Below are 26,558 nucleotides of genomic sequence, written 5' to 3'. Positions count from 1 at the left end.
CCTTCCCCACGCACACACGCATCAGTCACGGACCCAAGACACGTCCAACAATCGATGGGGGGGGGGGGGCACCTCAGCCACCAACACCGTCTTGCTTGGCCCCGTGTGTGCTGTGCTGTGCTGCAACCAAGACGCAGCGCAGCGCAGCGCACGCCAGCTGCGACGCAACCGCAGGGTAGCAGCCAGCATAGCTACGTGTGTAACCGGAGGTGAGGTGGAGGTGTCGACGGGAGCGAATAAGAGTGCGGATGGATATGGATGGATGGCCGCCGGCTCGCTTGCCGTTTGGATGGAGGGAAAGTTGGCGAGGTGCGGCGGTTGGTTGCCCTGAAGCTTTTGAGATGCTTCGCAGCGTGTGTGGGTCGCACGGCGGTGAGCTTTTTTTTGGGGGGGTATTTTGGAACTTTGCTTGCCATCTACTACTTCATCGATGCGTGTTGAGATGGAGCAAACATAAGCTGAGGTAGGTACATGCATGTAGGCAGAGTAGGGTAGGGTAGGTAGCTAGGTAGGTGCTAGTCTGGCCCATGCATCATGGGCTGCAAATCGCCTGCGTCGTTGGCCGACATGATGGCACTGAAGCAAGACAACCTCATCTCATATCCTCCGGCTCTCCGTTGATGGCTGGGCTGACGACAAGCAAGTCAACCAACCAGCTCGACAACGCAATCCTCCGATTCCCGCAAAGTCCCATCAAACAAGCTCTCTCGAAGATGCAACCACTGCGCCAGCACTCCGCCGTCACCACTCGCCGGGCTCCCTCCCTAGCGCATGACGCTGCCGGCGCGACTCTTGCTCGGCGTCTTGGGCAGCAGGTCCTTGCCCTTGCCCTTCATGCTCTCAATCTCGTCCTCGATGCGGCGCTTCTTGCGCGCGACCTCGCCGTGGCGCGTGGCGACTTCGGCCTCGTAGTCCTGCGCGGCCCGGCGCTTCTCGCGGCGTGCCTCCGTGAAGCGCCTCATGACGGTGCCGAACTGCTCGATGAACCAGGCGCCGGCCTCGTCCCACTCTTCGATGGGCATGGCGGCGAAGAAAGCCGCCTGCTCGGCGGGCGTGTGGTGCGCCATTTGCTGGCAGCGCTCGGCCAGAGGCGCCGTCGAGTCGTGCAAGGGCACCGACTTGGGGTCCAGGCGTGGGTTGTAGTCGAAGGACTCGTTGGCGAGGTCCTCAAACGACATGTTCTTGAGCTGCTCTTCGTCGTAGTCGAGTGGGAGCTCCGACTCGCTCGAGGACGACAGAGTCTGGGCGTCGACGTGTGAGAGCGTTCGGTCTGACCTTGCGTTGATTGCGTCGGCGATCGAGCGGTCTGGAGAGTGGAATCCAGTCGGCACCGGCAGCTTGCTCTTGCTATTGTACGTAGGCGGTGGCGTAGGTTGACGGGTAGGCTCGACGGGAGTATGTTGTTGCAACTCATGACTTGTCGCTAGCATGCTCTTCGGCCGGGGAGATCCGTTCTGGGTAGCGCGAGGGGGCGGCATCTTCATGTTGGGTTTGACGGCAGCTCGAGTTGGCGCCTGTCTGCGCACTGAATTGAAAGGATCTTGCGGAGCTGGCTGGTTCAAGTTCTGGCGGCTTGGTGAAGCTGGCCTCTGAGGAAGGGTTCTTTCGAACGTTGATTGATTCGGCGGGTGATCGATGTCAAAGGGCTGTTGTTGATGATACTCTTGGCCACGGTGGCTGATGCCCTCGTCGTCGAATTCGGGTTCCGACATCTCGCCATTGGTGGTGGCGGGAAAAGAATCAGTGTCCTTCCTGGCCTGGTACATATCGTTCCTTAAATTGCCAAGTCTTGACATGAACTCGGTTCCTTGTTGTTGGTAATCGGACCCAAAGTGAAACTGGCCCGATCCACGGTGAAAGTGAGGGTGAGCTTCTTCATCATCCACTTGTGGTTGCTCGTCGTCATCGTAGCCAAAATTTTGATCTTGAAAACGATCATGGTGCTCAGACAGTGGGTAGGCGCCGTTGCTCTCATAGTGGTTTTCATGACCGAATGAGCCCGTTGTTGTCGTCAAGTCAGCGTGCTCGTCATCAGTCTCAAACGTGTCGCGCACAGGTTGCCGCGGGGGAGCATTCTCTTTCAAAGTTGGAGCGCCGACTGAGGAGTCTCCGAGACTGCAGTTGTCTTCCATGTTGACCTCACCATGGGACAGTTTGGTGGGCGGCGGCGTCATTTTGGCCGCTTGAGCTCTGAGTAGACGACCTTGGTTGGATTCTGTTGGCGTTCCAGCATTCTGCCTGACTGGACTCATTTCTTTCCTGCGGTGGGCGAAATTTTTCATTGCGGTGGTTTGGTTGCGGGTGAAGATGGTTTCGTTTGGAGGCGCCGGCGTGGTTGAGAGTCAGGCACGGCAAGGTACCGTAGGGCAGGCACCTCGGCCCCGGTCGGGACGCTTGCCCTAGCTTCCGTCCGGGGCCAAACGGCGCTAGCCCGAGCCATGGCACCCGAAATCCTGGCCTGCGATAAACTCTCATCATCAGCTTTCTCTACAACGTTTGTCTTGTACAGTTGTTGCAAAGCTTCGTCATTATCTCCATCTTCACTTCACATGCCTGAGCAGATCATGGATGCCCCGGCGCTGAGTTGTCTTCCATCGGAGCTTTTGCTGCAAATCTTCGATTACTTGGCCACCAAAGAGCTGCTGCGATTGACCACAGTATCGCATCGCGTGCACGACATTATCATTCGCATCATCCGAGCTCGACTTGACTTTGCTGCTCATCTCTATGACCATGGGTACTCCTTGGACCTCTCTAGCAGCGATCCGGTCCACCTGTACATGGAACCGGCCATGGATTGCATCCCGCAAGAAACAGAAGATCTCGAGATCAGTGATTTTGCCACGGAAAGACAACTTCCAGTCGATCATCTTGGCCAGCTCAAATCAAGGTACTCCAGATTTCGGCTTCACCGCAGGGACTTCGAATCATACCGTAAAAGAGCCCGGCCAGGGGATATTCCAGGAAGCAGGACACATCCCTCGACGGCTGAACCGGGGTTCACTGGTGGAGGTCGACCTGGACAAGGATTAGCACATCAACGATGGACCGTGGATGGTATTTTTTTCCAACTTTGCGTCAGCCTCTGTGTCGCCAACAAACGGACCCGTTTCAAATCCATGTTCTATAGAGAAATTGTGCGCGTCTCTGAAGAGTGGTTGAACGCCTCGACAAGCATGCTCAACCCGCAAGTCGAGCAGTCACCAAGGACCCATCTTGGGAAATCAGAATCGGGAATTGGCCAAAATGGTAGCATTCTCTGGTGTAGTGGCAACAAACACCTAGGATTGAGGTTGCGCGTGCGCCCGCACCGGCTGACAGAGGAAGAAAAGAGCTTTGATGTTGACTACGAAGGTGAGTCGACGTCCAGGGGGCCGATGTCGCAGCCAGGGGTAGTATTACTCAAAGCGCTAGTACTTCGGATTTGATGCTGACACAGAGGCTAGAAGTGCTTGTCCGAACCTCGCACCTTTTGCTTACTTTTGAAAGCTCGTTGGTCGGTGGCTAGGGCCCCACGCGACCGACTTCGGTGCTGCTCGGCTCCCTCGGTTGACCCCACCAACAGCCACCGTTGACAATGAGATCACCGTTGCCTGGATCTATCACGACCGTGCCACAACTGGTGCGTCTGAGAGTCGGATATGGCTGCATGCAACTGGATTTGGCCTCGGTCTTAACATGTCGTGCTCGGGAATGACCTGTACGGATAATCTCTTTTGACAAGATAAGGCGACGCGGCAGAGCTACGAAGCGTGCTGGGTTTCGTCAAGCTGTCGGAGGTGCTTTGGCATGTTTAGCGCACTTCCGACGCTTAGCGACCAGAATCTAGAGGAATGATGACGTCTTCAGGGGCGACTTTGCGCTGTCATGAGTGCTGGGAGATGGAGTAAACATTCGTACGCAGCTAGCGGCAGATGTGCCGGATCTCGTTCTCCACAGGTGTGGAGGGGCAGTTGGCAACGCGGGACAGCCAATTGGCCATTTTGATAGAGTTGACGGCAGCCCCTCAGCCAAGAAATGCTAGACGGGATCTTGGTCATGCATTGACGTTGGCCAATCAGAGCTTCCGTAATTGAAACCTCCGATTTCGGCGCTTGCTGCCCTCCAAAGATCAATATTTAGGTTGTATCGTGCGCCGCCTACTGCTTCCCAACTACATCTCCCAATAGCTCTGGTCCCTGATTCTTCTCCTTTTCTTCTCTCAGATACCCCCTGATTTCTGTTCAAAATGCCCGGCGCCGTCAAGGGACCCAGAACTCTTTATGAGAAGGTCTTCGAGGACCACATTGTCGACGAGAAGGAGGACGGCACGGTTCTTATCTACATCGGTACGTGTGAGCACCTTCACAGCACGATACGGAGCTAACGGCCTCTCAGACAGACATCTTGTCCACGAAGTCACTTCACCAGTAAGCTCTCAAAATTCCCCGCATTCCACGGCGCTCCGCGGTGGGGCTAATCACTTCCATAGCAAGCCTTTGAGGGGCTCCGCAACGCCAGCCGGAAAGTCCGGAGACCTGACTGCACCCTCGTCACCACCGACCACGTAAGTCATTGCCGCCTTCGGCCGATTTTGACCCTCTTGCTGACTGGAGCAGAACGTGCCGACGTCGTCGAGGAAAAACTTCAAGGACGTGAGCTCCTTCATCGAAGAAGACGACTCCCGAACACAATGCGCCACCCTCGAGGAGAACGTCAAGGCCTTTGGCCTCACATACTTTGGTATGGGCGACAAGAGGCAAGGCATTGTCCACATCATCGGCCCCGAGCAGGGCTTCACCCTCCCCGGTACCACCGTCGTCTGCGGTGACAGCCACACCTCGACCCACGGAGCTTTTGGCGCCTTGGCCTTTGGTATCGGAACCAGCGAAGTCGAACACGTCCTCGCCACCCAGACCCTGATTTCAAAACGAAGCAAGAACATGAGGGTGCAAGTCGACGGCGAGCTTGCCCCTGGCGTGACCAGCAAGGACATTGTTCTCCACGTCATTGGAATCATTGGCACGGCAGGAGGCACTGGCTGCGTCATCGAGTTCTGTGGCTCTGCAATCCGCTCCCTTTCCATGGAGGGCCGCATGTCGATCTGTAACATGGCCATCGAGGGCGGTGCTCGCTCGGGAATGGTTGCTCCGGACAACATTACGTTCGACTACCTCAAGGGCAAGCCCCTCGCACCCAAGTACGACAGCGCAGAGTGGAAGAAGGCAGTTTCCTACTGGTCGACCCTCAAGACGGATGAGGGTGCAAAATTCGACTACGACGTCTTCATCGACACCAAGGACATTGCCCCGACCGTCTCATGGGGTACTTCGCCGCAGGACGTTGTGCCCATCACGGCCAACGTCCCCGGACCCGACGACTTCCAGGACGAGACCAAGAAGAAGGCGTGCGTTCGCGCTCTTCAGTACATGGGCCTCGAGGCCGGCACTCCCATGCAAGACGTCGTCATCGACAAGGTCTTTATTGGATCCTGCACCAACGCCCGCATCGAGGACCTCCGCGAAGCTGCCAGGATAGTGAGGGGACACAAGATTGCGCCCAACGTGAAGCGCGCCATGATTGTCCCTGGTTCCGGTCTCGTCAAGAGCCAGGCGGAGGCCGAGGGTCTGGACAAGGTCTTTATCGATGCCGGATTCGAGTGGAGGGAAGCTGGTTGCTCCATGTGCCTTGGCATGAACCCCGACATTCTGTCCCCTGGCGAGCGCTGCGCGAGTACCTCGAACCGCAACTTCGAGGGTCGCCAGGGCGCTGGTGGTCGCACCCACTTGATGTCGCCCGCCATGGCGGCCGCGGCAGCGCTCAGCGGCAAGCTCGCCGACGTGCGCAATTACGCCCCTCCCCAGGCCGTGGCCAAGGGATCTCCCAAGATGGAGCTCGAGCCGACCGTCAGCGACATTGAGAGCGACGAGGACCTGGACAAGATTCTCGACGACCCCGAGGACTCGCAGGGCAACACGGCGTCGACGGGGGCTCCCGCCAGCTCGGCCGGCATGCCCAAGTTCACGCAGCTCAAGGGCATCGCGGCGCCCATGGACGTGGCCAACATCGACACGGACGCCATCATCCCCAAGCAGTTCCTCAAGACGATCAAGCGCTCCGGTCTCGGATCGGCCCTCTTCAACGCGTGGCGCTACGACCCGGCGACGGGCGCCGAGAACCCCGACTTTGTCCTCAACAAGGAGCCCTACCGCAAGGCCAAGATTCTCGTGTGCACGGGGCCCAACTTTGGGTGCGGCTCGTCGCGCGAGCACGCGCCGTGGTCGCTGCTCGACTTTGGCATCCTGTGCATCATCGCGCCCAGCTTTGGCGACATCTTCTTCAACAACACGTTCAAGAACGGCATGCTGCCGATCCGCATCGAGGACGAAGCGGTGCTGGCGCGCATCGCCGAGGAAGCCAGCACGGGCAGGGAAATCGAGGTCGACCTGCCGGCGCAGGTCATCCGCGACGCGGCGGGCAACGAGCTGGCGCGCTTCGACGTCGAGGAGTTCCGCAAGCACTGCCTGATCAACGGGCTCGACGACATTGGCCTGACGATGCAGAAGCAGGACAAGATAGCGCGCTTCGAGGACAAGCGCACGCGCGACTGGCCCTGGCTCGACGGCTCGGGCTACCTCAAGCGCGGCGACCGCAAGGGCCCCGTCATGGTCGCCGCCGCGCCCCTGCCCAAGACGAATCGCGGCGACGTCAAGACGGAGCCGCTAGAGTGGTGAGCTGGTCCTGACGACGACCGTGTGCTGCTTCCTTTCTTCCTGTTGTTTGTCAAGACGTCACGAGGCTACTGCAAAAACATTCTTCTCCTGGGGGCTTCTTCCTCTGTTCTTATTGCTCCCTTTGGCTATTTTCATCTCTGGGATACTGGTGGGTGGCGGCGGTTCTGGCGACTCTTGCTTTACTGCTGCTTCTTTGTCTTTTCTGGGTTCTTTACGGCTGTTGCAGGCGGCGGAGCCAAGGGATGCTCCCAAAAGTGCTCCTCCTCGATATGAAATGAGACATGATTGGTACACACTGCACCACTGGGTACGCCTCTGTTTGCATGTTCTGTGCGTGTCTTGACAGGTTTCTAAATCGCTCGCGTGAATTTGCGGACAATCGCTCCTTGCGTGCGTGTCTGCCAGATGAGACAAAAGAGCTTGCTGCTCACACTGGCTGGTCTACATACGGTCTGGTCTGTCTCGCTCTGGAAAATCGGAAAACCACATCATGCCTCGCTCATGCCACCGAGACGACGATAAAGTCTTTTTACTCTAGAAAACCGGTAGCGGAGAAGCTCCAATCCAAGGGAAGAAAAAACACGGCTCAATCCCCATGCCTCTGCGTCTGCCTCTTCCTCTTCTCCCACCACCCGGCATGGCTCTCACCCTAATCCCTCTTCCCCCCCATCCCACCATTCATAATACCACCGCCGCCGCCGCCCACGCCGTACCCATTATAGCCATAGCCACTATACGCCGCCTTGCCCAACGACGCGGCGCCAAAGCCGCCCTCCAGGCGCGCCTCGCGGGCGCCCATACCCATGCCGAGCCCCAGCCCAACACCGCCGCGGCCGATGCGTCGCGGCATCTCGACGCCGCGCCACCAAGCGAAGCTGACGGCGACGGCGGCGCCGGCGCTGAGGGCGCAGTAGAAGAGGACGGCGGAGGGCGAGCAGCAGCCACCGCCGCCGGATGAGGAGGAGGAGGAGGAGCCGAGCGGCGGGCTGGGCCCGTCGTACCAGCGCACGCGGAACTGCAGGGGCAGGGCGTCGCCGATGACGATGCGGGAGGGGGGCGGCGCGCGCTGCGTGGTGCTGTAGGCGGCGGCGGCGAGGATCTGCTTGTCGTTGACGACGTCGATTTGTTTGGACGACGACGGCGCGGTAGCGGCAGCAGTGTGCAGCAGCACGTTGAGCGTGCTCGCGACGTGCAGATGGCTCAGCTGCAGTGTGCCCGTCAGCGCAATGACGAGCGGCGTGTAGGCGGTGCTCTGGGCCCCCATGGCGCCGTTGTCGGTGCCCGAGAGGGCGTCGACCGAGTACTCGTTTTGGTCCTTGTGGTCGCTGCGGCGGCGGGCCGAGGGGTCACTGGACGGCTTGGACGGCGTGCTGATGATGGACGACGGGAGCGGCCACGACGGCACGCGGCACGTCAGTGGCGCGTCGTTGTGGATGTAGAACTCGAGGAGGTGGAAGAGCGGGTCCGATATGAAGTCGATTGTGCAGTTGAGGTCTGCGTGCCGCGGTTAGCTGGTCGGTTTCTTTTGTTCTCGTGATGTGGCTAGAGTATAAAAGGGCATCAGGGGGTCGACGTACCTTGCTCAACACCAAAGTACAACTCCAACGGCTTGCCCGTCTCATTGCAGACGGGGAACGGCACGTACTGTAGCTGGCCCGACGCGTCTGTTATCTGTACTCAAAAGCAGGATTAGCATCTTCCCTTTGCAAATAAAGAGAAGTCAAAGAACGAAAGACGGCGAAAGAGGAGAGGCAGATTCCCCCTGAAATCGACGACGCTCATAGCATGGCCCAGAGAGAACAGACAGCCGGCACAGCAAACCCAGCAAGGACGAACAAGACGACCATGGAGACGACGACGACGTTGCCCACGCCATCAAGCCTGCGGACCGCCCTCCCAACTCGTCCCATGACACAACAACAGGCGCGTCGTCCAAAGCTGCCAGCAGACGCCCCCTCCAGTAAAACAGGGAGCCCCACGCGACCGCGGCTGCCAGACAGTACCATGAAAGCGGACGTTGAGCGCAAAAGCCGGGTAGAACTGTCATCATACGACGCCGGCCAGCATGTTTCCAGCCAGTCTCCCTCATCCTCCTCTTCCTCTTCTTCTTCAAAACAGCCAAGTCAACGCGTCGGCCCTGCGTATCTGGCTGTGCTCTGCTCTGCTCTCCCACCCAGGCTGCCGTGTCGTGTCGTGTCATGTCGTCTGTCCGTCTCTTGCCGCAATCTGCGCGTCTGTCCGTCTGTCCGTCTGTCCGTCTCTTCAACCAAGCGTGGGACGCGATGCCCTCTCCTGCCTCCTCCCTGCCTGTCTGCCCATCCAACCATCCGCTCTCTCATGCTCCATCTGCCATATACACCAACCCCATCCTTCTCTCGTTGCCTCCCGTCGTTGGCGTCCCGTCGTCGTCGTCGGTCCCCCAAACCACCCAAACCAACTCCAACTCAAAGAAAACCAAAAAACAGACGAAAAACTCACATACATGCTCACCAGTATCCCTACAGCCCCAAAGCGTCAGCAATCATTCTGCACAATCCCCCAATCCCCCAATCTCCACCCACCCCAATCTTGTACCTACACAGTGCGATTCAAACACTCCACCGGCACCGCCTGGCCAACGCTGTACACAGGTCTAGCGATGGGCTTGAGAGGGTGCTGCTGGCCGGAGGAGACGGCGGCGGCGGGGCGCGCGAGGAGGGCGAGGAGGGCGAGGAGGGCCAATGTGACGAGGGAGAGCGCGTGGCTCCACGAGTGTCGGCATGTTGTTGTGCGGCGAGTGCGGGGTGCGGCAGCGGAGGAGTACGACGAGGACGTGGAGGACGCGGCGAGGTGGTGCGCGTTGTCGTTGTGGCGGCGCGACGCGGAGGAGGAGGACGAGGACGACGACGCCATGGCAATGGCTGGGGGTGGTGGTGTAGCTAGCGTGTGTCGGAGGTCCGCCGCGCTAGGTCAGGTGCGGATCGGTATTGAAAAGAGGGAGAAGGAGGGCAATGTCAGGGAAGAATCGCAGCGGCGGCCATGGCATTCGGTTTGCAATTCACACGTCCGTGGTGGTTGATGTGCAGCTAGCACCCGGACGGCGGCGAGGCTCAAGGAAAGATCGACGTGTTCAACACCTCAATTTGCAGGCAGCCATTATTGAATTGCGGCGGCCGCCAAGGACGCATTCACCGCCAACATGCGCCAATGCCGTCCATGTAGGTTGCAAATCTCATAAAATGCCAAAAAGTAGTATTTGCTTTTCTCGCTTTACTATTGATCAAGTCGTTCAATCTACTCATTCATACGACGCCGCTGCTCAAAAACTCCAATTTACAACCGACTACCCTTTCGTGTTTCGTGTTCTTCGTCGTCAAGTCATTTCGAGATGCCCGCCTTGCGCTTGAAGGCGTTGATGAGGCCGCTGGTGCTGGCGTCGTGCTTGGTCGACTCGCTCGACTCGTCCAGCTCGGTGAGAATCTTCTTGGCCAGGACCTTGCCCAGCTCGACACCCCACTGGTCGAAGCTGTTGATGTTCCAGATTGCGCCCTCGACAAAGGTCAGGTGCTCGTAGTACACAATCAGCGCACCAAGGGTGCCGGGGGTGATCTTCTGGGCCAGGATGGAGGTGGTGGGGCGGTTGCCCAGGAAGGTCTTGTGGTTGACCAGCTCCTCGGGGGCGCCCTCAGCCTTGACCTCGTCAGGAGTCTTGCCAATCATGAGAGCCTCAGACTGAGCAAAGTAGTTGGAAGCAAGCATCCTGTCATGGTCAGAATTACGCGTTTGATTGGGTTTCGGTCAACTTACTTTTGGTGCAGGTTGTTCTCGACGGGGTTGTGGGACTCGGCGGCAAGGATGAAGTCGGTGGGGATGAGCTTGGTGCCCTGGTGGAGCAGTTGGAAGAAGGAGTGCTGTGCGTTGGTGCAGGGCTCGCCGAAGAGGATGGGGCCGGTCGTGTACTTGACGTACTCGCCGCTGCGGGTAATGGCCTTGCCGTTCGACTCCATCGACAGCTGCTGGAGGTAGGCGGGGAAGCGGTGCAGGTACTGGTCGAAGCTGGGAATCGTTAGCAGCGTCTTTACGGAAAGATCAATTCTCTTACGGAGCAACCAGGTGGGTCTGCGCGCCGAAAAAGTCCGAGTACCAGACGGACAGCAGACCACCAATGACGGGAATGTTCTCGTGGAGGGGAGTCTCCTTGAAGTGCTTGTCCATGGCGTGAGCACCAGCAAGGAATTGGTGGAAGTTGTCGTAGCCAATGTACAGGCAGACGGAGAGGCCAATGGCACTCCAGACACTGTAACGACCGCCGACCCAGTCGCTGAAGGGGAACATGTTCTTTGCGTCAATGCCAAACTTGGTCACCTCGGCCTCGTTGGTGGACAGAGCAACAAAGTGCTTGGCAATGGCAGACTCGTCCTTGGCCTTCTCCAAGAACCACTTCTTTGCGGTGTTTGCGTTGGTGCAGGTCTCTGCGGTGGTGAAGGTCTTGGAGGCAATGAGGAAGAGGGTGGTCTCGGGGTCAGACTCCTTGAGAGCCTCGGCGACGTGAGTGCCGTCAATGTTGGAGACAAAGTGAAGCTTGAAGTCGCGGTGTCCGTAGGGCTTCAGGGCTTCGGTGACCATGACGGGGCCGCTGCATCAATTGTTAGACTTGGGTATGAATAATAAGAGCCAATGGCGTGCTTACAGGTCAGAACCACCAATACCAATGTTGATGATGGTGTTGATCTTCTTGCCGGTGTAACCGGTCCAGCGGCCGCTGCGGACCTCCTCCGAGAACTCCTTCATGTGCTCGAGAACCTCATTGACGGGCTCGACGACGCTCTGGCCGTCAACCGACATGGGCTGCTTGGAGGTGTTGCGGAGAGCAACGTGGTAGACGGCACGCTTCTCGGTGAAGTTGATCTTCTCACCAGCAAACATGTCATCACGGAGCTTCTCGAGGTTAGCCTCCTTGGCCAGCTTGACGAGGAGGTCGAGAGTCTCCTCGGTGATGAAGTTCTTGGAAAAGTCAAAGAGCGTCTCGGAGCCATCGGCCTCGTTGTTGAAGGTGCGGGTGAACTTTTCAAAGCGCTGGGGGTCCTTGGCAAAGTAGTCCTTGAGGACAATGTCCTTGCCCAGGGACTGGTGGTGGTCCTGGAGCTGCTGCCAGGCCCTGAGCTCGTTGGCTTGCGAGAAACCAGGCATGTTGGGTGGAATTTGTCGAGCTGTCGACGGAGCGGGGCCGCAGTCAGTTATGACGTTGCACGAGCTTGGAGCTTTGGGCGAGGTCGGCGGGGCGTCAATTGGCAAGCAGAGCAGACTTACTTTGGTGGTGAGGTGTGATGGGATGAATTGGCTCTCTTCAACGAGAGAGAAGAGTTTTCTGAGGGGTAGGCGCCAAATCAAAGATTGCGTCAGGTGGTTGGGGGGGAGTTGGAGGGTTTTGTATGGGCGACGAGGGGCAGACGCCGGACGGGCAGCGGGGCTGGGCGGATCGCATCAACGACTCGACGCGACTGGCTGATGACGATGATTCAGCAGGCAGCGACTAAACATGACGATTCCGACAGCGGCCGCACCTTGATGGTCCAATTGCCCTCGCTCTGCGGCGGTTATACGCGCCTACCTACATCATCGATTGACATAAGCAAGAGGCTTCTGGAACCCCTCTCTGCAAAATGTCACGATGAGTGATCTCTCCCAATTCTTGTCGGCGTCCCTCGCGCCCCGAGTCTCATCAAATTCAAAGCTTTGTTCGCTCGTCACTCTGCCCGCAGCAAAACACCGCACAAACATGAAGCCGCCATCCGAAGAGAAAAAGCCAGCCATCATCAAAAGGAAATCTATCGTCCTAGTAATTCAAGAACCATTCCCGAATGCAGCGCCAACCGCCCCATGTGAACTTCCCAAGACCAACCACCACCTGCGCATGGTCCCGTCCCGTCCCTTCAACCGCTGCGTGTTTTCCGCAAAAGGGGCCGCGCCAGAGCACCCCCTCCATGTGCAAATGCAGTCTCTCAGTCATCCCGCTCCCGCTGAGCCGCATCATCCAGAACTTTGAGCAAGCCCGTTCATATAGGCTCATTTCCCTTTCGTAACAAAAAAGTCATCATCTAGATCCTTCGTCTCTCTCTCTCTCCTTTATCTCTGCGCGTCTTCAAAAGCATTGTCTACGACGCTGCCTCCCGCGTCTCCAAGTCCCGCCACCGGCCTGTTGTACGACCATCCCGCAAACTGCTGCTGCATCGTCTGCGAGAGCATTGGGCCCTCCACGTACGAGTCGGTTGGCGCTTCCGAGGTGAATTCTCGGTCAAAGTTCGCCGTATCCCTTTGGTCGACCTTTGCACACAAGTCAGCTGAGGATCTGCCAGTTGCATGACTCGATACATACCACACTCGGCTTGAAACTTGGCTCGTACTTGCGATCCAGCAGCTTTCTCCAATCAATGCTGTGGAAGAAGTAGTGAGCCTTGATCTCCGCCGCACCGTTGGCGCCAAGTCGCTTCTCCGCATTGCGGTCCAGTAGCCGCGTAAGCAGATCCCTCGCGGCCGGGGGTACGATCTCTGGTCCGGGGAAGTGCAGGGGTTCTGTGAGAATCTTGCGGTACATGTCGTTGGTGTTCTCGTCATAAAACGGCGGCAGCCCCGTCAACATCTCATACAGAAGCACTCCGAGCGTCCACCAGTCCACCGTCTTTGTGTAGCCGCCCCCGGTAAGCAGCTCAGGAGCAAGGTATTCTGGCGTTCCACAAAACGCTACCATGCGTCAGCTGAATGTCCTGCCGTTTCAGAAGGCTGTACTTACTGTTTGTCCTGTCCTCATCCTTCATGTCCAGCTTGCACAGACCAAAGTCGCAAAGTGCAATGTGACCGGTATAGTCGAGGAGAATGTTTTCTGGCTTCAAATCACGGTAAATGACGTTGAAGCCGTGCAGACACTCGAGAGCGCAGAGAAGCTCGGCCGTGTAAAAGCGGGCGCGATTGATGTCGAATCGCTGCTCCTTTTGCAGGTGATGGAAGAGTTCGCCACCGTTGACAAACGCAAGGACCAGGTAGAGCTTTTCAGGCGATTGAAAGGAGAATTTCAGAGGCACGATGAAGGGATTGTTGATTTGCGCCAGGACAGAGCGTTCCGCCAGAGTGTGAGCGACTTCTGACCTCGAAATGATGTGGGCCTTGCGGATGGTTTTCAAGGCGTAGATTCGGTGGGTGTCCCGCTTCCTGGGGAAACATCAGCACACGGAGCCAAACACACACTGCTGTGGATCCATACATGACCTGCATGACCTTGCCAAAGCTGCCCTTGCCCACCACCTTGAGCAGCTCAAAATCCTCAATCTTCAAGCGATCTTGTCGGTTCTCGACGAAGCGAACCCCCACCTTGAGGTTGCCGGTGCCGTACCCCACTTCAACCCAATCGGCGCCTACTTGGCCTAGTGACCTCTCGTGCTCTGCATGGGCAGCGGCGGCCTTTTCCTTGTCCTTCTTACTCGACTTGGGGTCTTCGACGTATGGTTGCGCCTCCTCGAACCGGGGGTTGACTTTGCATGTGCCGATGAAGATGTCTTCATTGCGGCCAGCGTTTGGAGGAGCGTTTGGGTTGCGAATGTAGAGCGAAATGGTTAGGTCGGTGGTCCGTGAAACGTCAAACTTGTACTGTGTGTTGTCTCCTGCCCAAACAGGGTTCTCGGGGTTGCCCGACACGGCGTTTACAAAGACTTGCTGCTTGTCGAAGTCGATCAGAGCGTAGGGCAGGTACTTTGCGGAGTATCGTCCGTGCACAGTAGGAGCCTGGTTGATAGCACCCGTGGCGGACTGCGGCCGTCCAGACTTCGCATACGAGCCAGCGATTCCACCGGAGCCGGGCCGCATCGAGCCTGCGGCAGGGTAACCACCTCCTTGGGACAACGACCCTTGGTGATGGCTCGCTCCGCCAGAAAAGGCCTGCTCTGCGCCCGGAGGCAACGAGAACCCTTGGCCCTCATGGAGTGTGACTATCAGGATACCGGGCTTCAGCGGGGGTGGAGGGGCTGCAGCGTTGGCTTCGGAGGCGGCTGGGTCATGTCAGCTACGACGGGCAGGCTGAGGCGAGAATGGCAGCATACCAATTCCATTTGGGTCTTTGGAGTCTACGCTGGTGGAGCTCGCGCTGCCGGGTTTGGGGGTGTCGACTATGGTGGACGTGGACGAGGAGCGGCTGAAGGTGTTGGCTAGAGGGGCAAGGTGGGTCTCCTTGAGCTCTGCAAAAGGTCAGCGGGCGCGGGCGAGGACGGGGCAAGGCGGAGGGACTTTTTGTGAGTTTCCAGGACATGACGGCGCCTTGTTGGTGTTGTTGTTGTCAGGACGGGAGGGGGAGGCGGAAGGATGGGCAGCTGTAGCGTAAGGTGGTAGTGTAGCAGAGCAGTGCCGTGTCGCAGAGAGCCAGAGCGGCAACTTGGGCGGATGTGGATGTGCACAGGAAATGAGCGAGGCACAGGGGCGCAGAACCAGAACCGAGCTTCAAATCAAGTGAGGCCCCGCCGCGGCTGTGAGAGGACAAGATGGAGTTATGCCCGTCAAGGTTGGGGAGAGAGGGCGAGAGTGGCTGTGAAAGGAGCAGTGCAGCAGTGCAGGGCAGAGCGGCGGCGAAGCTTACTTGGGTTCCAGAGTGATAGGGAGTTGGTTGCCAAGCACAAGCACCTTCGGGCGACTCGCACTATTGCAACAACCCACCACTCGACGCGCCAACAACCCCGCCAACGCCAGCTGCCTCGAGCACAAGCACTAATCACCTCGACCTCACCTCCTTCATGTCCCTCGCCTTCGTTCTCCGCTAAATCGCTCCCTGCGCGCCTCCATCATGGGCGTCATCAAGAAGAAGACGGCCGTGCGCAGCACCGAGGGCGGCGTCAAGTACGTATGCGACGTGTGTTCGGTTGACATCACCTCGACCGTGAGTCCCTACGCGCCTCACTTGCCCCGTCGCCTCTAACCTCACGCGTCAGGTTCGCATACGCTGCGCCAGTTCCGCCTGTCACGACTATGATCTCTGCGTCCCGTGCTTCGCCGACGGCAAGTCGTCTCGCGAACACGACCCCCGGACGCATTCGTACCACGTCATAGAACAACATTCCATCCCCATCTTCACCGAAGACTGGGGCGCCGACGAAGAGTTGGCCCTGTTAGAAGGTGCCGAGACGTACGGCCTCGGCTCATGGGCCGACATTGCGGACCACATTGGCGGTTACAGGACCAAGGACGAGGTTCGCGACCACTACATCAACACATACATCAACAGCTCCAAATTCCCTCTTCCCGAACACGCCAGTCCCGAGGACTCGCGCCTGAGTGAACGGATCCCGCGCGAGGAATTCCAACAGCGCAAGAAGCGCAGGATAGAAGAGCGTCGGGAGGCTGCCAAAAATGCGCCGCCTGCAACACCCAAGCAAAAGCCGACTGCCAGTGTGCCAGCATGTCACGAAGTACAAGGATTCATGCCTGGTCGGTTGGAGTTTGAGACGGAATACTTCAACGAGGCCGAAGAGGCCGTTCAACACATGCAGTTTGACCCGGGAGATGGCATCAATCCTAGGACAGGCGAGCTGGAGCCAGAGATGGAGCTCAAGATGACCATCATGGACATTTACAATGCGCGGCTGACGCAACGTGTGGAACGCAAAAAGATACTGTTCGAGCACAAGCTGCTCGAGTACCGCAAAAATACAGCCGCAGAGAAGAAACGGACCAAGGAAGAGCGTGACCTGCTCAACAAGGCCAAACCGTTTGCCCGTATGATGAAGCATGAAGACTTTACCGAGTTTTGCAGCGGTCTCGAGTACGAGCACAACCTTCGACAAGCCATTGGCCAGTTGCAGGACTGGCGGATGATGCAGGTCACGACGCTCAAGGCGGGCGAAAAGTACGAACAAGAGAAGCACCATCGGCTCAGCAGAGGGCCTCCGGTCGGCTCTTTTGACAGGCTAGCAGCCAACCGCATCAACAAGCCGCAACCTCCAGCAGAGACAGCAGCCCAAACGGCGCAGCTGACGGCTCCGGACCTCACCCTTCGGCCCGTCAACGGACAGCCGACACCGCCCACGTCCGTGTCGCCGGCCGACAAGCCGCTCACCAACGGAACGACGAATGGCGCTACACCTCAAGCGAACAAGCAAAAGTTCCAAATTGTCCCAATCACAGGTCTTCCGCCAATGAAGTTCAACGACGAGAATGCTGCAGACCTGCATTTGTTGCTTCCTGAGGAGAGGGACCTCTGCTCTGCGCTGCACATCAAGCCAAAGCCATACATGGCGATCAAAGACGCAATTCTGTCCGAGGCGATCAAGACGGGCGGCATGATGAAGAAGAAGACTGCGAAAGAATTGTGCAAGGTTGACGAGAGAAAGGGCGGCAAGCTCTATGATTTCTTTGTTCACAGCGGATGGATTGCAAAGGCGTAGAAAGGGTTGATTTGGTTTTGTTTTTGCACACGACGGGTCTCTGGATACCCTGGCGTTTCAAGGATCATGGCAAAGGCGCCAGGCAGGCTTGCCAGTTGGGGTGGGTGGATTCGTTTGTCACTCATGGCGACGGAGGCTGTTGGACTGGGTTACCTGTGCTGCCCGGACGGTATCGCCAGCTTCATTCATTGACGAGTCAGACGGTTGTAGAGAGGACGTGTATTCCTAGAGGCTGCACGGCCTAATGAGGAAATTGGCAAGTAATGTAGGCTCGGATCGCTTCATCTCGACCAAATACCAGGAAAGGCGTCAGTGCACGGCCAATGAGTGTGCAATGTCGCGTGGGATGCGAGGGAGGGTGATTGGTGGTCTTCAGACGTCATTGCTGTACTTGATCATCGCGTACCTTTTCATGACAACTTCTATTATGGTGGTCTTCGTTCGTCCAGCCAGCGGATCAGCCGTTGCGCGCACTGGACATCGTCGATCGGGGCCCATCACCATGTTATATCAAGGCCTGTGCCCTTCATGTTCCCGCCCGGGGTGTGAGGGCTAGATGAACCCGTGAAGCTTTTGGCTGCGGAGAAGCCTAGCTCCCCCAGACTTTCTCTCTATGCGGGCGACGCGCCCAGCCTCGCCCAAACAGTAACCGTTTCCTATTTCCTTCCAGCCTTGCCCTCGTCCTTTTTCCCCCTTCCCGCCCACCTTGCCGCCTGGTTTCTGCGCACCATGAGCCCTCCTTCTCCCTATACAGGTCCCAAGCCTGTTCCGCCGGTGCTCGACACGACGCCTGCCCCTCCTTTTGGCGCTCACATTTACCAACCGCCCTCGCAGCCATCCGCCGCCGCCGCCGTCAGCTCGCGGAAGCGCTCGCGACCCGGCCCGGCAGCGAACAAAGAGCCCCGCCACACTCCCACCGCGAACGGATGGTCAAACATTTCAAAGGCCGAGGCCCTTTTGCGCTCCGAAGCCGCGAGCCCTGTGCCATTCGTTACAACGAGATATCGCCTGGCTGGCGGGCTCGACACTCCAGGCCTCGCCGCTGCCGCCTCCGACGTCGACTTTGATCTTCGCACCGAACCTTATGCAAACTTTCGCCGCACATGGACTGTTGACGAAGGAGAAGACGCGCCCCTCCGTCCTACCATCGCTACCACTGGTTGCAAGAGGAAATCGCCGCCGAACATGAAGCCTCCGGCTCAATGGCCGCAGTGCGTCTGGTCCTTTGTCGGGGACGTAGCCGGCAAGGTATGGGAATTTGCGCGCTCCAACGCTTTTAAAGGATTCTACGCAGGCGGAGGAAAGGGATACGAGATACCAGCCGCTGGGCCACCGGCGCATGCTGGAGTGGACGAGCAAACCAGAGGCTACACGACCGGCTTCTCGCCGTACGAGTCGTTCGACTACAACGCAACCCCCATTCCCGGCCAATTTCCTGTCGACGACATGTGGGGATCCGTCGTCGAGTCGCCCTCTGAGCGCCCCGTCAAGCGACAACACGTAGAATCTGGGTCGGGTTGGGTTTTGGTTGAAAGGAGACCTCAAGGTCAATCACCCAGCCCAAGGATTGCGACTAGGAGACTGCCCGCCGGCACGACTGCTCCCCGCGTAACCACGGCGCGGCCTGCCTATCGACGCTCTGTTCAAGGCCCTGGGTCCTCGTCTCTGCGCTCACCGACCTCTCTATCGCTCCCGCGGTCGCCGATGCACACACGACATGATTCGGCGACGAGCAGCAGTCCCCGTAGAAGCCCGGCATTCATGCCCGCCGAGGTTCAAGAATATGAGACGCGGCGGCGCAAGGAGGAACGCCAGGCCGACGCCTCGATACGGAAAATAAACGCCCAGCTCAAGGCCATGATCAGAGAGGGACGAGAAGCCCTTGGGAGCAAGGTGGAGATTGTGGACGACGCTGATACCCAAATGGTTGATGAGGGCTACTCGGAGGGCCTCCCAGGCTGGAAATAAGTTTGGGGATTCTCGCAGACAATTTGACACGGGGAAAGTGGGGCTTCTGCTTCTTTGCGTTTTCTAGGGAGGAATGGCGTTTTGGCGTTGGCTGATACCCTACAGACATTGCTTTTTTCTTCTTCTATTTTTTCCGGCACAGGGACAGGACGGTATTCGGTATGCCAGTGGGCCAGGAGTCACGGGCAAGATTGATTTCATCGGCGGCCTCGAACACGACGGGCAAGAAAAGCGTCATTCATACCCACTGCAGTCACTTACACAGACACAGACAGATGGTTATCATCGTCGATTCAGCAAGAGCTAATACAGCGAGAAGTTGAATATCTCTAGCCAACGGAAAGAATTGTTTTTTGAGACAAACAAGGCGCTCCTGATGGTGTAGGTGGTGGTCATGCGAGCAAGTCGGCAGACGGCACGCTTGCTTACCTTGGCTTGCAGGTTTGCAAAAAAGGCCGAGTGAAACATGCACACGCTGGAAACATACGCAGAGGTCCGTTATCATCAATCTCAGGCTCGGACCGACGGGAGGAAGACGCCAATCCTGCAGGCCAAGGAACTCCGGCAAGGCCACTAGTCTCGTATGCGCCCATCACGTTGAGAACACTGGTGGTGGTGTTCGTCTCTTGCCCGCCATCCAGCATTCTTTCCTGGCTGCAGCCAGGTGCAAGGATGAGACGGGGGCGACAGGGGAGGGGCCTTTCTAAAAGCGTCATCCATTGCTCTGGCGGCGGCACATGCCTCGTCGCCCCAAAGTGGAGTGTGGGATGGCTGTGACGGTGTGAGGTGTGTGGGCGTGGGCGGGCAATCCGCTTCCCCGCCCTTGGACCTTTTTTATAGTCGACCATTCCTCTCTTACTCTCCTCTTGTGGCTACTGATTGGCGCAGGCTGCCGATTACCGACTTTTCTTTCTTGTTGGTGTACTACATACCAGTACCGGGTACACTACCAACTGAGCAAACTTGGAAGACACCCACCCACGCGCCAGCTACCTAGCTAAGGTACTTATCTGGATCTTGACGCAAGGGCGACCTCTAGACTGACTCTCCCACTTCCAAGGCCATCGCCTTCCTCTACCAAATCAGGCGCCGAGTCGGCGCAAGGCAGGCGAGCACAAGGCTTGCGTTTATCTTTATCAACCGTAACCTTTTTTCCCTTGTCCTTTCCCTTCTCTTCTTTTTCTTCCCTGTTGCCAGCAGCGAGCGGCTCTCTCCATGGTGCTGCTGCTTCCTTGGCTTCTTGCAAAACCTCCCCTCCAATTCGACCGACTTCCATCAGGATGACGTGCAACATCACGGACACGCCGCAGCTCGATTTCGAGCCGCTGCCGCTGTACCAGCGCGACCCGGAGACCAGCTCCATCATCTCGTCCGCGCCCTCGTACAGGTCGGATGCGCCAACCTACCATTCCCGCTGCTCGACGCTGGTTGATACAAACGCCGCGCCGCCCCAGTACATAATCAGTACGTCACTGCTCGACATTTCGGCGCCTCCACGCTTGCGCGAACCCACCAATGCCACCACCAACGACATCAACCCGTCGTCGACCAGGAACAGGAATGTCGCCACCACCGGAAGGTCCCCTGACCCCACGGTCCCCCGGTCCCAAGGCCTCCCTGCGCCGCGCAACTTTGCGCCAGGCTTCGAGTCGCGCAGCGCGCACTATGTCGAGCCAAACACGACCACGTCGTCGTCGAGCAGCATCCACTGGAGCAGCATCAACTCGCACACGCGCCAGCTTCAAAATGTCGCGCGCCGCCGCGCCAGCCGCGCCGTTGGCATGCAGAACGCGCAGCGCACCGTCGCGCTGTTTGAGCAGACGACGGGCAACAACAACAACAACAACAACAACAACCTCTTCTTCGGCGGCGACGCGGCGGCCACCACCATGGGCAGGACGCCTTCGCCCTCGGCCATGAGTCGCAGGAACACGGCCTCGGCTGAGGCGTTGCGGCCTATCTCGCCGGCCACTGCTACTGCCCCTACAGCCGTGTCGTCATCGCCGCCGCCGCCTGCCCGTCTGCCGCCATCCCTGTCGCCCCCCGTCGACGACGTCCCGTTGACCTCTTCTTCCTCCCCGCCACCCCCTGCACCATCATCCTCGCCGCCCATCCCCCTCGAAGACCCCTCGCTCGTCGGCGAGGCGGCCGCGCGCCGCGCCCGCCAGCAGCGTCTCTACCGCGAGGCTTGCCGGCGGCACGAGCACGCCGAGAGGATGCAGGCCGAGGGGCGCGCGTGGGACTTCATCTTTGCGCAGATGAGCGACTGGGAGGACCGCGAGCGCAGCTGGGGCCACTTCCGCCACGAGGTTGACGCGCGCGGCTTCGGGCTCGGCGGCGGAGGCACGGCGTTTGGCGGCCGCTTGCTGGGCAGTGGCAGCGCGGGTGCGGTGCGCTTCATGACTGGCGGGGGAGGGCTGGGCATGATGGGCGGTGGTGGTGGAGGAGGGGGTGGGGGAAGAGGCCATGGTAGGCGATTTAGTGTTGGCAATTGGTTGGGCGGACGGAGTAGGACTCGGGGGTGTTGAGTGATGGCTCTTTTTCGTCGTGGTTGATGCGGCGGCGGCTTCGTTTTAGACTTGATTCCTTGCGCAGCTACTACCCCGACCATCATCTGTTGTCCATAAGCTCTGAGTTTGTAAATATGCCTGCCACTCATCTGATGGCGGTAGCACTGGCAGAAATTGCATCATCAACGTCTCCACAAGTTGGAACGAAGCAAACAAGTGAACATGATACATTTTGCTGAAAGAAGCCGCCCACGATGCCTTCGGTTCCTTGGACTGGTACATCTTTCTCTGCCATTTTTCAATTCCGTGTCGGCAAACCTCGACCAACGTGACTCTAGACCACGGCCACGACGTCGAGAACGCGGACCTCCTGACACCTCATCCCACCACCACCACGGCCACCTACCAACCCTGCCTCTTCAGATGCTTGACCGTCTGCACCATGGCCTTGAAGCCCTGCATGAAGCGGTTGCGCCAGCGAGCACTGGCGAGGCGCTTCCGCTTGAGGCCGGGGCGCTCGTGGAAGCGCTGGGCGTGGTAGGCCTTGCGGATGCCGTTTGTGTTGACGCGGACGTCCATCCTGCGCAGCGCGCCGACCAGGTCGTTGTTCTCGATGGGCACGGTGCGGCCGTACGCCGGGCCCAGCCGCGGCAGGTGCGCGACCTCGGGCGGCGCCATGAGCGTCTGCTGCGATGCGGTTTGCACCACGCTGTCGCTGCCGGGTGGGAAGTGCCACGCGCCGCTGCGCTTGCCAGATGCGCCCGCACGCGGGTCCAGCCCGCTGCCCACTAGCATCTGGCGGAGGGCTACTTTCGAGCTCTGGGTTTGTGGTTGCTGCTGCTGCCTTTGGCTGGCCGCCCGCATCGCCGCCGCGTCGTCGAGGCTGTTGCCGCTGCTCCATAATGGCTGCTTGGAAGAGTCGAAACCGAACAGGGACTTGGCCACGCGCTGGCCGCCTTCGTTGTTGTTGGCGCCGATTGGCCTTCGTGCCGTGCCTGCGGCAGAGCCGCCGATGCTGGGGGAATTGTTGAGGATGGAGCGTAGTTTGGCGATTGGTTGTTGTTGGTTGCTAGACTCAGAGGGCTGCTGCTGCTGTGCGGATTGCTGGGCCGGCGGGTCGTCTTTCTCGGGGGCATTTTGCTGGGGTCGCGTGGTCGAGGTGGAAAACGTCCGGCGGCTTGATTCTGCAATGCGTCTGGAGGCGTGGCTGCGGTGGTTGAAGGCGAGTCGAGAGAATTGCTGCTGGCTTGGCCGCGAGACGGCGGAGACAAGGTTGCTTGGATGCGAGCGCAGGAGCACCTCGCCCACCCTCCGAACATCCATGATTGCGGACTGGCTGGCTTTCAGCTTGGGCGTGGAATCGAATGGCGGTACGTCGTGTGCACTTACGGTGTCAATTGAAGGATGAGCTCGATGGTGATTTTGGAAAAGCCGCACCGGTCTTCCGCTGCGGTCTCTGGCTCGGGTCTTCTTCGGGGATGACCATTTCATGCTGAAAGTCGCTCCGACGAGCATCACGCCTCAACACCACGCTCCACGCCAGCTTTCACGCGCTCAGAAGCTCCTCCATCCTTGGTTCCGGCTGCCAACACATTCCCTCTATCAGCTTGAAGAGTTTGCAGCTCTTCTGTCTCTCTCCGACTCCCAATTCAAATCAGCGCAGCCATGTACAACTATCGTACGTCGCAAAAGCTCACTGGCTGTACCCTCTTAGCAATTCACTCTTGGCTGACGCTGCACAGCTGCGGGACAATATGGCCGCCCTCCTGGTTATCACGGTTACCCTCCAGCTGGATCACCTCCGGGCATGGCCCCGCCGCCTGGCATGGGTGAGATGCTCCACTCGGTCAACACCATCGACGCGACTAACTGAAGCAGGTGCACCGCCTGGTATGATACCTCCCGGCATGAGCGCGCCCCCGGGCATGCAGCAATCTCAGTCTCCCCTCCCCGCCCGGCCAGGCAACCTGCCTCCAAACTTTGCGCCGCCCGCCGGCATGCCGAACATCAACTTCAACGCTCCCGTCATCCGCCTGGGAACAACGGGGCCCGGCGCAAAAGACGATCGCAAGGGTGGAGCCGAGCCGCAGTCGGCGACCGGCAGGCGTCCCGGGCTCGGGGGCGACTACAGAGGCGTCGACTCGCAGCGCCAGCAGCGCGAGTCGATTGCGCTGCAGCCGCCGACGAGGGAGGAGATTGCCCGCACCATTTTCGTGGGCGCCATCCCCGACAGTGTAAGCAATGACGATCTCGAACGGATTCTGACTTGCGCGGGTAACCTGCGGCGCTGGGACAGGCCCCTCCACAATGAAGGCACGTTTTGCAAATATGGCTTTGCGGAGTACGAGGACGCGGAAAGCTTGGAGACGACGGCTGCCATTTTTGAGGATGGCTTCCAAGTGCCGGCCAAGAGGCCTGAAAATGTCAAGGCGGACGAGGATGACGAGGTGGACATGGTGCACGTTGAGGTAAGTCTGCGTGGGATGCTTCGTGGCCATTCTAACTTTGTTGTAGGTCAAGGTCGACAGCGCTTCGCTCAAGTACGCCGAAGAGTGGAAGTCCAAGCGTGACGAGGACGAGGCCGCGTCTCAATTCCGCGTCGACACGGCCAAGGAGGCACTGACATCGGTCTTGGAGAGCCTCAAACGCCCCCGTGAGGCGCCCGTATCTGACTCGGACGGCGACGTTAAGATGGTTGGTTCCGAGACCAAGATTGACGGCGCCACCGGCGAAGTCGTGACAATTCCCCTTACTGTGGAGGACGAGCTGTCGGACATTCCTCTCGAGATGCGGGAGACGGTGGCAGCAGAAATCGCGGCTTTCCGTGAAAGGAGCGTCCGCAAGGACCTTGAGAGTCTGGAAGAGCAGGAGCGAGCAGAGCGGCAAAGAAGTTCAGGAAATCGCATCAACCGCCTAGCATCTCCGCCCGTCTCAGCTCCAAGTGGCCCTGGGGGCGGAGCAAACGGTATTCCCCTTGGACCAGGCAAACGTGGGATTGAGGGCGCCCCTAGTGGACCCAAAGGTTTTGGAAAGGAGCAAAACGGGATTTCATTTGTACAGGCACGCGATTCTTGCCCATATGTCAACCGGTCGGACGAAGACGACTCCGCGAGTGACGAGGAGCTCGAGCGCCGCCGCCGCAAGAAGAAGGTGGACGAGGAGGAAAAGTCGTACCGCGAAGCCGAACGTCGCTGGCTCAACAGGGAACGGCAAAAGGGCGCAGCCATTGCGCGTCTGAAGCGGTTGGACGAGGAGGAGGACGCAAGAGCGGGAGCCGACAAGGAGGACATGCGCAAGCGCCTGGCCGAGTGGGACGACGACGTGGAATCATCGCGTCGCACCGAAGAGTACTACGCGGACCGCTCCGTCTGGATCCGCAACCGCGCCGTCTTCCGCCAACGCGAGATGGCCGCCGACGACAAGGACCGCCAGGCCGAGGAGAGGGAGCTGGCACGCGAGCGGGAGCAAGCCGAGCACACGCGCGGCGCAACCGACACGATGGGCGCACGCGACGACGCCGATTCGCACAAGGCCGCGACGTCAATCACACAACAGCCGCGGGAGCCCCAACGGTTCAAAATCTCGCTGGGCGCAGCGGCGTCGCAGCGCAAGGAGCAGGCGCCGCGGCGGACGGCGGCCGAAGTCGAAGGGCTGCTGGAGGACGAAGAAGACGCGGCAAACGCCAACGCCGCGCCGCGCAAGCTCATCCCGCTCAGCTACGACAGCAGCGCCGACGCGGCGGCGGGCAGTGGCAACATGTCGGCGGCGGAGCGCGAGGCGGCGGCGCGGCGCCTGGCCAGCGAAATCCCCACGGACAAGGACGGCATCTGGGCGTGGAAGGTGCAGTGGGACTACCTGGACGACTCGGCCATTACCGAGCAGATTCACCCGTTCTTGGGCAAGAAGGTCATGGAGGCGCTGGGCGTGCAGGAGGACATGGTGGTCGAGGTGATTGAGAACCACATTCGCAACAAGGGCGACCCGCAGGAGCTGGTGAATTCCATTTCCGAGGTGAGTAGTAGTGGTTTTGGTCTCTGTGGTTGGGGTCAAAACGACGATGCTGACTGACGTTTGTTGCACAGTTCCTCGAAGACGAAGCCGAACCCCTCGTCAAAAAGGTCTACCGCATGGTCATTTACCTGACTGAGAGCGAGAAGCGCAATGTCGCCACTTGAAGCGCCTTCGACTCAACACCTAATACCTACATACATCAATGACCTACCTACTCCGACCTACCCGTCCGTCTGACGCAAATGGCCTTGGAGAAAATATACCCTCTTCCCTCTCCCCCTGTCTCTCCCACCATCATCCTCCCCTCCACTCCTCACCATGGTTCCCGCATCATCCACCCTACCCCAGCCCACCCTTTTGCATCCTGCCGCCTCCCCTCGCCTTTCTATCCACACCACACAAGCATCTAGCTGGCGAGCGCGGGGGCGGCAGGCCATCCATCTCCTTCAATCACACGGTGGTGGTGGCAAGAAAGTCACCACCCCTTTTTATCTGTTTTCTGTTTTCTGGTTTTCCTAGTTCCCCCTTCCGCACGGCAGTGTCCCCTCGGGGACAGTGCGGTACAGTGCGGTACGGTGCGGCAATAGAAAGCGTTGGATGAGAGAGCGCGAGACGCTGGCGATGCAAAGCGAAAAGCGATGGGATGGACGGAACGGAAAATAAAAAGCTTCTTCAAACTTCAAAAGTAATTGAGCAGTATGTGAGTGGTTGGTTGGTTGCGTAGGTTCGCGTTGGTTGGTTGGGCAGCTCGCTAGCTGCGAATCAATGGATGGAAGTAATTAAGAAATGCCCGTGAAGCAGAAGCTGAAGCAGAAGCAGAAGCCAGGTAGCTTCACGTTTCTGAGGACGTAAGTAAGGATGTGTGGATTAAGATGTGGATTGAGCATCTAGCTGGGAGGGAGGGAGGGAACGAGTCCGCCGTTGCTACTGCTATGCTACTGCTATGCTGCTGCTGT

At 58.7% G+C, this 26,558-nt stretch overlaps 11 protein-coding genes across 11 annotated transcripts; 6 read left to right on the top strand and 5 right to left on the bottom strand.

The window, feature by feature from the left end:
- Nucleotides 1-764: 764 nt before the first annotated feature.
- BKA78DRAFT_297918 (extracellular mutant protein 11-domain-containing protein) lies at nucleotides 765-2,282 on the bottom strand (the record flags this gene model as incomplete). Its single annotated transcript, XM_066886837.1, has 1 exon — nucleotides 765-2,282. One exon carries the CDS (start codon nucleotides 2,280-2,282, stop codon nucleotides 765-767), a length of 1,518 nt encoding a protein of 505 aa, XP_066742172.1.
- Nucleotides 2,283-2,490: 208 nt separating this feature from the next.
- On the top strand, nucleotides 2,491-3,441 carry BKA78DRAFT_320889 (uncharacterized protein). Its single transcript, XM_066888982.1, has 2 exons — nucleotides 2,491-3,018; nucleotides 3,073-3,441. The coding sequence occupies exons 1-2, from the start codon at nucleotides 2,550-2,552 to the stop codon at nucleotides 3,426-3,428; spliced, it is 825 nt and encodes a 274-aa protein (XP_066742171.1). The 5' UTR covers nucleotides 2,491-2,549; the 3' UTR covers nucleotides 3,429-3,441.
- Nucleotides 3,442-4,066: 625 nt separating this feature from the next.
- Nucleotides 4,067-7,011, top strand: BKA78DRAFT_320884 (aconitase family-domain-containing protein). Its single transcript, XM_066888981.1, has 4 exons — nucleotides 4,067-4,328; nucleotides 4,378-4,409; nucleotides 4,472-4,546; nucleotides 4,599-7,011. Exons 1-4 carry the CDS (start codon nucleotides 4,229-4,231, stop codon nucleotides 6,711-6,713), a joined length of 2,322 nt encoding a protein of 773 aa, XP_066742170.1. The 5' UTR covers nucleotides 4,067-4,228; the 3' UTR covers nucleotides 6,714-7,011.
- A 10-nt stretch (nucleotides 7,012-7,021) lies between these two features.
- On the bottom strand, nucleotides 7,022-8,387 carry BKA78DRAFT_373937 (uncharacterized protein; the record flags this gene model as incomplete). The annotated part of the gene is made up of 3 exons (XM_066892780.1): nucleotides 7,022-8,038; nucleotides 8,078-8,207; nucleotides 8,291-8,387. Coding segments are annotated over 3 exons (903 nt in total), but the record flags the coding sequence as incomplete, so codon positions are not given.
- A 1,427-nt stretch (nucleotides 8,388-9,814) lies between these two features.
- Nucleotides 9,815-12,134, bottom strand: BKA78DRAFT_320877 (Phosphoglucose isomerase). Its single transcript, XM_066888980.1, has 5 exons — nucleotides 12,003-12,134; nucleotides 11,383-11,902; nucleotides 10,795-11,328; nucleotides 10,500-10,748; nucleotides 9,815-10,452 (listed from the first exon to the last, which is right to left on the bottom strand). Exons 2-5 carry the CDS (start codon nucleotides 11,880-11,882, stop codon nucleotides 10,071-10,073), a joined length of 1,665 nt encoding a protein of 554 aa, XP_066742168.1. The 5' UTR covers nucleotides 11,883-11,902; nucleotides 12,003-12,134; the 3' UTR covers nucleotides 9,815-10,070.
- A 684-nt stretch (nucleotides 12,135-12,818) lies between these two features.
- BKA78DRAFT_297913 (serine/threonine-protein kinase YPK2/YKR2) lies at nucleotides 12,819-14,988 on the bottom strand (the record flags this gene model as incomplete). The annotated part of the gene is made up of 6 exons (XM_066886836.1): nucleotides 12,819-13,016; nucleotides 13,069-13,433; nucleotides 13,483-13,898; nucleotides 13,933-14,731; nucleotides 14,783-14,917; nucleotides 14,967-14,988. 6 exons carry the CDS (start codon nucleotides 14,986-14,988, stop codon nucleotides 12,819-12,821), a joined length of 1,935 nt encoding a protein of 644 aa, XP_066742167.1.
- A 528-nt stretch (nucleotides 14,989-15,516) lies between these two features.
- BKA78DRAFT_254912 (transcriptional adapter 2) lies at nucleotides 15,517-17,113 on the top strand (the record flags this gene model as incomplete). Its single annotated transcript, XM_066884946.1, has 2 exons — nucleotides 15,517-15,609; nucleotides 15,662-17,113. The coding sequence occupies 2 exons, from the start codon at nucleotides 15,517-15,519 to the stop codon at nucleotides 17,111-17,113; spliced, it is 1,545 nt and encodes a 514-aa protein (XP_066742166.1).
- Nucleotides 17,114-17,842: 729 nt separating this feature from the next.
- BKA78DRAFT_297911 (uncharacterized protein) lies at nucleotides 17,843-19,081 on the top strand (the record flags this gene model as incomplete). Its single annotated transcript, XM_066886835.1, has 1 exon — nucleotides 17,843-19,081. The coding sequence occupies one exon, from the start codon at nucleotides 17,843-17,845 to the stop codon at nucleotides 19,079-19,081; it is 1,239 nt and encodes a 412-aa protein (XP_066742165.1).
- A 1,280-nt stretch (nucleotides 19,082-20,361) lies between these two features.
- BKA78DRAFT_297910 (uncharacterized protein) lies at nucleotides 20,362-21,609 on the top strand (the record flags this gene model as incomplete). Its single annotated transcript, XM_066886834.1, has 1 exon — nucleotides 20,362-21,609. One exon carries the CDS (start codon nucleotides 20,362-20,364, stop codon nucleotides 21,607-21,609), a length of 1,248 nt encoding a protein of 415 aa, XP_066742164.1.
- Nucleotides 21,610-21,801: 192 nt separating this feature from the next.
- BKA78DRAFT_179960 (mitochondrial 37S ribosomal protein bS21m) lies at nucleotides 21,802-23,007 on the bottom strand. Its single transcript, XM_066883399.1, has one exon. It carries the CDS (start codon nucleotides 22,912-22,914, stop codon nucleotides 21,994-21,996), a length of 921 nt encoding a protein of 306 aa, XP_066742163.1. The 5' UTR covers nucleotides 22,915-23,007; the 3' UTR covers nucleotides 21,802-21,993.
- Nucleotides 23,008-23,345: 338 nt separating this feature from the next.
- On the top strand, nucleotides 23,346-25,766 carry BKA78DRAFT_297908 (uncharacterized protein; the record flags this gene model as incomplete). Its single annotated transcript, XM_066886833.1, has 3 exons — nucleotides 23,346-24,059; nucleotides 24,106-25,602; nucleotides 25,674-25,766. 3 exons carry the CDS (start codon nucleotides 23,346-23,348, stop codon nucleotides 25,764-25,766), a joined length of 2,304 nt encoding a protein of 767 aa, XP_066742162.1.
- Between the last annotated feature and the right edge of the window lie 792 nt (nucleotides 25,767-26,558).

This window comes from Phyllosticta capitalensis (genome assembly GCF_038381095.1).
Source record: "Phyllosticta capitalensis strain CBS 128856 chromosome Unknown BKA78scaffold_8, whole genome shotgun sequence".
Taxonomy (NCBI): Eukaryota; Fungi; Ascomycota; class Dothideomycetes; order Botryosphaeriales; family Phyllostictaceae; genus Phyllosticta; species Phyllosticta capitalensis.
Note: the sequence above shows the minus strand (reverse complement) of the source record. Positions and strands in the feature narration are given on the sequence as shown.